Source organism: Pseudoliparis swirei, chromosome 20 (assembly GCF_029220125.1).
Source record: "Pseudoliparis swirei isolate HS2019 ecotype Mariana Trench chromosome 20, NWPU_hadal_v1, whole genome shotgun sequence".
Classification (NCBI taxonomy): Eukaryota; Metazoa; Chordata; class Actinopteri; order Perciformes; family Liparidae; genus Pseudoliparis; species Pseudoliparis swirei.
The window spans coordinates 1,598,250-1,606,301 of NC_079407.1; the positions used below are offsets into that span (position 1 = coordinate 1,598,250).

Sequence of the window (8,052 nt, forward strand, 5' to 3'; positions counted from 1 at the left end):
GCTACAGGAGTACGGTGGCCCGCGAGGAGGAGGAGCTACAGGAGTAGGTGGCCCGCGAGGAGGAGGAGCTACAGGAGTAGGTGGCCCGCGAGGAGGAGGAGCTACAGGAGTAGGTGGCCCGCGAGGAGGAGGAGCTACAGGAGTACGGTGGCCCGCGAGGAGGAGGAGCTACAGGAGTAGGTGGCCCGCGAGGAGGAGCTACAGGAGTACGGTGGCCCGCGAGGAGGAAATGAGCGTTTTTTGTGACCAACAAAAAATAATAATAAAAGCTTTGTTGCTCCCGGTCTGTGATTTGTGTTTTTGTGTTGTAGCGCCTACGATTAGTCTGCAGAAGAAGGAGGAGGAGGCCAGTGGGCGGATGAGTCCACTGCACAGCGGGGGGGGCATCAGGAGCCGGCCGGTACCGTCATCAGGACCGATATGAAATACATTCATGGAGACGTTCACAAAGTTAATGGACTACAGTAGTCAGGTGTGTGTGTGTGTGTGTGTGTGTTTATACATCAACGTGCAACACTTCAGTTCTGTATATACAACTTCTTACTGGAACTTAAAGGACAATCAAGATGAAAGAAATGAAACAATCGATCCGTGTTCCTCGCGCTCATCTTGTTTCACTGAGTCAACATTCACAGCATGAACAATATAAGGTTAACAAACGTTTCCCACGTCATGTTTGATTCATTTTGGGGTCCGAAATCTATTTCTTTTATTTGGATTCATCGTTTAAGTGATTCAATTTGTAAAAATCGGCAAAACATTAACAGTAGAATTGTAGAATTATAGTTTATAGTTTTGTAGTGTTGTCAGACCAAACAAGCGCCACGGTGCATTGTGGGAAAACAGCCCGAACTAGCAGGCCGCGAGCTAACTAGCGCCGCGAGCTAACTAGCGGGCCGCGGGCTAACTAGCGCCGCGAGCTAACTAGCGCACCACAAGCTAGTTAGCTCGTTTGTGAAGGCCCTCGGTGGACTTCAGGCCTTCACTCGACACGCCGCAGCGACTCATGAGAACGACGTCCATCGGCCTTCAGGTCAGTTTCAGGTCTTTCCTCTGAACGTCTTCCACAGTATTCTGGTGCGACCAGCTGGTCCAGGACCAGAGCCTCCTGAGCCCTGGTGGTGCTGGAGTCCCCTGAGAACCCACGTCCTCTACGACTACAGCTGTTCAACAACAACAACAACAAAAAAATGCCGGGGACATTGGACTGGTGGTCCTGAATGAAAACAAACCTCTCATTAAACACGGTGCAGCAGAACGAGAAGAACTCTTAAAAAAAAAGCAGATATTTACAAATGTGGCGCAACAACGTGCGCCGCCTCAACATGTGGTGCTGGTGGAGGAGGGGAAAGCAAAGGTGCGTCCACGAGGTCACCAGGAGGTCACCACTAGGTCACCACGAGGTCACCACGAGGTCACCAGGAGGTCACCATGAGGTCACCACGAGGTCACCACAAGGTCACCACGAGGTCACCAGGAGGTCACCACTAGGTCACCACGAGGTCACCACAAGGTCACCACGAGGTCACCATGAGGTCACCACAAGGTCACCACAAGGTCACCAGGTTTCAAACCTCAGATCGTGAGGAGACGCCTCAAACCAAACGATGTCACCTCAATACACGTAGAACAGCATTTATCTCTCTATATATATATATGTATATATTTCTATATATACATATAAATATATATATAAATAAATATACATATATACATATAAATATATATATACATATAAATAAATATACATATATATATTTTTTTTTTTTTTGTGTTTTGTTGCATTCTATAGATTTGAGTCTCATCTTGGCGTCAAGCAAAAGAGGCGAGTTTACAAACTTCTTCAGTTCGCTTCAGTGTCCTCCTCTTCCTCAGTCCCTTTTACCCCATGTGTGTATATATATATACATATATGTATATGTATATACATACACACATGTATACACACACAAACACATCTATATTTAATATTATAAAAAATAAGTTATTGCGCATCCACAAAGTGCATTTTGTATTTTTGAAAAATATTTTTCTCTCTTGACACTTTTTCCATTTTTCTTCGCGTCTCCTGCTAAATCGTAGGAGGAAGAGGAGGAAGAGAGGGGGGGTAACGGAGGGGGCGTCACGCTACGCGATGACCATGGGGACGTCGTCCGAGAAGCCGCTGATCATGGGGGCGTCTTCGTCGTCGTCACCTACGGTAGGGAAGGAGGAGACGATTAAGGGAAGGAGGCGAGGAGGCGTCCCTCCCGACAGAGGAGCGCGCTCCTCACCCAGCTCGTCCCCGGAGGAGAAGATGGCCGAGCCCAGCCGGGAGCTGTAGTGGGAGTTGGCGAAGGCCGTGAAGTTGTTCTGCAGCCGGCGGTGACGCAGGTAGAGCGCCAGCAGCCCGCCGCACACGCCCAGCAGCAGCAGGAACAGCACCGGCACCACCACCGCCGCCACGTCACCGGGGCCCGCCGCGGGGGAGGAGTCACCGGCTGGGGGGGAGACAGAAAGAGACAGAGGAGGAGGAGGGAGAGAGTGGAGGAGGAGGGAGAGGAGTAGACACAGAAGGAGACAGAGGAGGAGGAGGAGGAGACAGTGGAGGAGACAGTGGAGAAGGAGGAAAAGGAGGAGACACAGAAGGAGACAGAGGAGGAGGAGGAAAAGGAGGAGACACAGAAGGAGACAGAGGAGGAGGAGGAGGAGGGAGGAGACAGTGGAGGAGGAGGAAAAGGAGGAGACACAGAAGGAGACAGAGGAGGAGGAGGAAAAGGAGGAGACACAGAAGGAGACAGAGGAGGAGGAGGAGGAAGGAGACAGTGGAGGAGGAGGGAGAGAGTGGAGGAGGAGGAAGAGGAGACACAAGAAGAGGAGGAAGAGGAGGGAGGAGACAATGGAGGAGGAGGGAGACAGTGGAGGAGGAAGAGGAGGGGAGGAGGAAAAGGAGACGGATGAGGAGGGAGGAGACAGTGGAGGAGGAGGAAAAGGAGGAGACACAGAAGGAGACAGAGGAGGAAGGAGAGCGTGGAGGAGGAGGAAAAGGAGGAGACACAGAAGGAGACAGAGGAAAAGGAGGAGACACAGAAGGAGACAGAGGAGGAGGAGGAAAAGGAGGAGACACAGAAGGAGACAGAGGAGGAGGAGGAAAAGGAGGAGACACAGAAGGAGACAGAGGAGGAGGAGGAGGAGGGAGGAGACAGTGGAGGAGGAGGAAAAGGAGGAGACACAGAAGGAGACAGAGGAGGAGGAAAAGGAGGAGACACAGAAGGAGACAGAGGAGGAGGAGGAGGAGGGAGGAGACAGTGGAGGAGGAGGGAGAGAGTGGAGGAGTAGACACAGAAGGAGACAGAGGAGGAGGAGGAGGGAGGAGACAGTGGAGGAGGAGGGAGAGAGTGGAGGAGGAGGAAGAGGAGACACAAGAAGAGGAGGAAGAGGAGGGAGGAGACAATGGAGGAGGGAGACAGTGGAGGAGGAAGAGGAGGGGAGGAGGAAAAGGAGACGGATGAGGAGGGAGGAGACAGTGGAGGAGGAAAAGGAGGAGACACAGAAGGAGACAGAGGAGGAAGAGGAGGGAGGAGAGCGTGGAGGAGGAGGAAAAGGAGGAGACAGATGAGGAGGGAGGAGACAGTGGAGGAGGAGGAAGAGGAGACACAGAAGGAGACAGAGGAGGAATGAACTGAGGAAAAAGCTCAGTGTACGTGTGTTTGAGTGTGTGAGTGTGTGTGTGTGTGCATGTGTGTTTGAGTGTTTGAGTGTGTTTGTGTGTGTGAGTGTGTGAGTCTGTGTGTGTGTGAGTCTGTGTGTGTGAGTCTGTGTGTGAGTCTGTGTGTGTGTTGTGTGTGTGTGTGTGTATGTTTGAGTGTGTGCTCCACTACCTGCCGTCAGCTGGTTGAACAGCAGCAGTGCCGGTTCCCCACACAGCTGTGTTCCCTGAAGGCACCGCGCCTGCACCCTGAAGGTGTAGTTGTGGCCCGGCTGCAGGCGGCTGACCCTGAAGTACGTCTCCGTGGTGTTGCCCAGGTACGACGTCCGGTTGCTCAGGCTGTCGTGCACGTGCACGTCGTAGCCCTGTGCAACACACACACACACACACACACACACACACACACACACACACACACACACACACACACACACACACACACACACACACACACACACACACACACACACACACACACACACACACACACAGAGAGGGGGGAGGTGAGGCTCGGGGCGCTCCCTGCCGGCCCCTGGGCAGCAGGACTCACCCGGCTCTCGTTGAACTCCTGCTCCCGGACCGCCAGGCTCTTCCAGAACAGGAACACGTGGTCCTTCTCCCTGAGGATCTTCAGGGCCTCGGGGGCCGCGAGGGGGACTGGAGCGGAGAGGGGGACAGCGTGAAGGAGGTGAAGACGATCACTAAACACACGGCCAGAGGATTCAAACAGCTTTCATCAGACTAAAGACTCGGGCAAAAACAGGCAAAATACATGAATACACCGTGTTGTAATACTCACGTCGGCCACTAGAGGCTAAACGCCACTAGCTCATGTTCTACAGAGGAATACATAGCACAACTCATGTGTATGTATGTGTGTGTGTGTGTGTGTGTGTGTGTGCGTGTGCATATGTATGTGTGCGTGTGTGTGTACGTGTGGGTGCGTGTGCATATGTATGTGTGTGTGTGTGTGTGCGTATGTATGTGTGCGTGTGTGTGTGTGTGCATGTGTGTGTGTGTGTGCGTGTGCATATGTATGTGTGTGTGTGTGTGTGTGCATGTGTGTGTGAGTGTGTGTGTGCGTGTGTGTGTACGTGTGGGTGCGTGTGTGTGTGTGCGTGTGCATATGTATGTGTGTGTGTGTGTGTACGTGTGGGTGCGTGTGTGTGTGTGCGTGTGCATATGTATGTGTGTGTGTGTGTGTACGTGTGTGCGTGTGCATATGTATGTGTGTGTGCATGTGTGTGTGTGTGCGTGTGTGTGCATGTGTGTGTGTGTGCGTGTGCATATGTATGTGTGTGTGTGTGTACGTGTGGGTGCGTGTGTGTGTGTGCGTGTGCATATGTATGTGTGTGTGTGTGTACGTGTGGGTGCGTGTGTGTGTGTGCGTGTGCATATGTATGTGTGTGTGTGTGTGTGTGTGCATGTGTGTGTGTGTGCGTGTAATATATGTATGTGCGTACGTGTGGGTGCGTGTGTGTGTGTGCGTGTGCATATGTATGTGTGTGTGCATGTGTGTGTGTGTGCGTGTGCATATGTGTGTGAGTGTGTGTGTGTGTGTGTACGTGTGGGTGCGTGTGTGTGTGTGCGTGTGCATATGTATGTGTGTGTGCATGTGCATATGTATGCGTGTGTGTGCATGTGTGTGTGAGTGTGTGTGTGCGTGTGTGTGTACGTGTGGGTGCGTGTGTGTGTGTGCGTGTGCATATGTATGTGTGTGTGTGTGTGTGTGTGTGTGTGTGTGTGTGTGTGTACCCGTGCTCAGTGTGAACCCCGCCTCCTTGCTCATGTTGCGGAGCCGCACTGAGACGCTGTAGCGGCCCCCGGGCTCCAGGCCCTTCAGCTCGTACTCCACCGTGTTGTTACTGGACACCAGCTTGTAGTCACGGTCCTCCTTACGCACAAGGTCACGCACGTGGACCGCATAGGTCTGAGGAGAGGAGTTAAAGAACCCTTAACTCCGGACCTTGCCAATGCTCCGCGGTTCTCCCTCCTCTAGAACCGGTCCCTACGTACCAGCGCGGCGTTGGGGGCGTCGTAGGGCGGCTGCCACTTCAGCGTGGCGTGGGTCTGGTCCACGTGGACCCGGTGCAGGTTCCTGGGGGGCAGCCGCTCGTTGGGGATCATCTTCACCACGGAGGAGTCTGAGGGCGGGCCCAGGAAGGGGCTCACGACGCGCACCTGGAAGACCACACCGGGGTCAGAGGTCAGAATAATAATAATACACATATGGAGCATTTCCGTGGAGGTCGTGTAGAGGTCGCGTAGAGGTGATGGACTCACCAGGAACAGGTACTGCGCGTCGCTGTCCACCGTGACCGTCAGGCTGAGGGAGGCGGTGCCGACCTGACGGGGACTACGGTACAGGTCCAGGAAGGAGGTGGCATAAAACACCCCGTACAGCTGCAACACACACATACAGTTTAATCAGGCATGAAAACGGGTCAGGGGTGAAAAAGGTGAGCGCGGGGGGGGGGTGCTGGTGACTTTATTTTGAAATCCGAAAATTCCGCCACTTAACGCCACTAGCTGTGCAGACAGCTTGACACGGAGCAGCGCGTGCACTCTGATCCCGCGCTCTTTTAATGAAGTATCGAAACTAAAAATATGCTAAATCACATCGCTCTTAATGTACGGGTACTTCGTTAGCATCGCTACACCGTGCAGCGTGACAGCAGCAGATGTAGCGGGCTAACATTCAAGCTAACCTGAACCCCCAAACGATGTCGACATCTGAACGCTGATTGGCCGAGACGCGACACGTCCATCAAAGATGTTTTATTGCGAAGAGCACCACTCCACATTTTCTCCTTGTCCCACTCCAATCTCAGAAACGCCGGCCGGCCAATTGACCCCCCCCCTTCCCCCAAAACAAAAACTCTTCAGATCTACATGATTCACGTAAGTCGCCTATTTTGGTTTAAAAACGGCGAATTTCGCCGAAAGGTGAGGGATTCTCATGCCTGTATAATAATTGAGCATCCTCATTTTCATGTGGGCATCCTCATAAAGGCCTCGTCAGGCAGCTGGTCTCGGGGACCTAAAGGACCCGAGGACCCGAGGACCCGGGTACCTGAGCGGTGCTGTTGACCGTCCACCTGCAGTCCACGGCCGTCTGGTTGAGGGCCCGGGTCTTGAGGAATGGCCTCTCCGGCTGGGCGCCGGCGGTCTGATGGTGGGACAGCGCGGTGGGACTGTCCCCGATGCTGGTGTGAGCCCACACGGCGACCTCGTACCGGGTCCCGGCCGTCAGGTTGGTGGCTGGAGGCGAGAACAAGTGAGTTAAGACAAGGACAAATTAGGAGACGAGCGCCGTACCCAACGGCCTACCCAACGGCCTACCCAACGGTCTACCCAACGGTCTACCCAACGGCCTACCCAACGCTCTACCCAACGGTCTACCCAACGGCCTACCCAACGGCCTACCCAACGGCCTACCCAACGGCCTACCCAACGCTCTACCCAACGGTCTACCCAACGCTCTACCCAACGGCCTACCCAACGGCCTACCCAACGGCCTACCCAACGCTCTACCCAACGCTCTACCCAACGGCCTACCCAACGGCCTACCCAACGGCCTACCCAACGGTCTACCCAACGGTTTACCCGACGCAGTACCTTTAAGGATCCGCTCTATGACGGTGAAGTTCTTGGCCTCCTTGACGTGGGAGTCAAATTGCCAAGACAGAATCACTACGTACTGTTTCACCTGAGAGAGAGAGAGAGAGAGAGTTATAAGTCATGGGCACAGATGGGACAGACCTCGTCTTCAGGGAGACTCTCACCCTCTCACCCTCTCACTCTCACCTCGTACTGGGAGTTGAAGCTGAAGGAGAGGCTCATGGAGTCGGTGGTGATGCTGTCGGTGATGACGGAGGGAGGAGGAAGACCTGCAGGTCAGAAAGGAAGTTAGAGAGTCTCAGTGTTAGTGTCTCCTTAAGGCCTTGTATCCTTTACTATGAGGCCTTGAACCCTTCACTGAGAGGCCTTGAACCCTTCACCGAGGCCTTGAAATGGTTATTATTATTCTACACTTGTTACTCCCCTATGTGAACATCTTCCAGGCTCTAGTTCTTGTTTTAACTGCTTCAGTAACAAAGAGTGACCAGCAGGTGGCAGCGTTGAGCTTCACTGTACCTTTCTTAGGGGTGATGGACTTCACCTCGGACCAGTTGCCCACACCTCGACTGGTCACTGCTGCCACCTGAGAAACATCAACATGAAACACAATGACATCACAACATGAAACACAATGACATCACAACATTAACACAATGACATCACAACATTAAACACAATGACATCACAACATTAAACACAATGACATCACAACATTAAACACAATGACATCACAACATTAAACA

At 53.1% G+C, this 8,052-nt stretch overlaps 1 protein-coding gene across 1 annotated transcript in view; it reads right to left on the reverse strand.

Annotated features, from left to right (window-relative positions):
- Nucleotides 1–1,996: 1,996 nt before the first annotated feature.
- Nucleotides 1,997–8,052, reverse strand: part of sorl1 (sortilin-related receptor, L(DLR class) A repeats containing) — a 50,475-nt gene continuing 44,419 nt past the window's right edge. The window contains exons 39-49 of the mRNA XM_056440984.1: nt 7,826–7,892; nt 7,496–7,578; nt 7,307–7,397; nt 6,762–6,949; nt 5,972–6,091; nt 5,705–5,869; nt 5,444–5,618; nt 4,239–4,345; nt 3,861–4,053; nt 2,274–2,480; nt 1,997–2,195 (exon numbers count right to left, since the gene is read on the reverse strand). Coding sequence (XP_056296959.1) covers nt 2,128–2,195; nt 2,274–2,480; nt 3,861–4,053; nt 4,239–4,345; nt 5,444–5,618; nt 5,705–5,869; nt 5,972–6,091; nt 6,762–6,949; nt 7,307–7,397; nt 7,496–7,578; nt 7,826–7,892 — 1,464 coding nt within the window. The 3' untranslated portion in view covers nt 1,997–2,127. The remainder of the gene's footprint in view (nt 2,196–2,273; nt 2,481–3,860; nt 4,054–4,238; nt 4,346–5,443; nt 5,619–5,704; nt 5,870–5,971; nt 6,092–6,761; nt 6,950–7,306; nt 7,398–7,495; nt 7,579–7,825; nt 7,893–8,052) is intronic.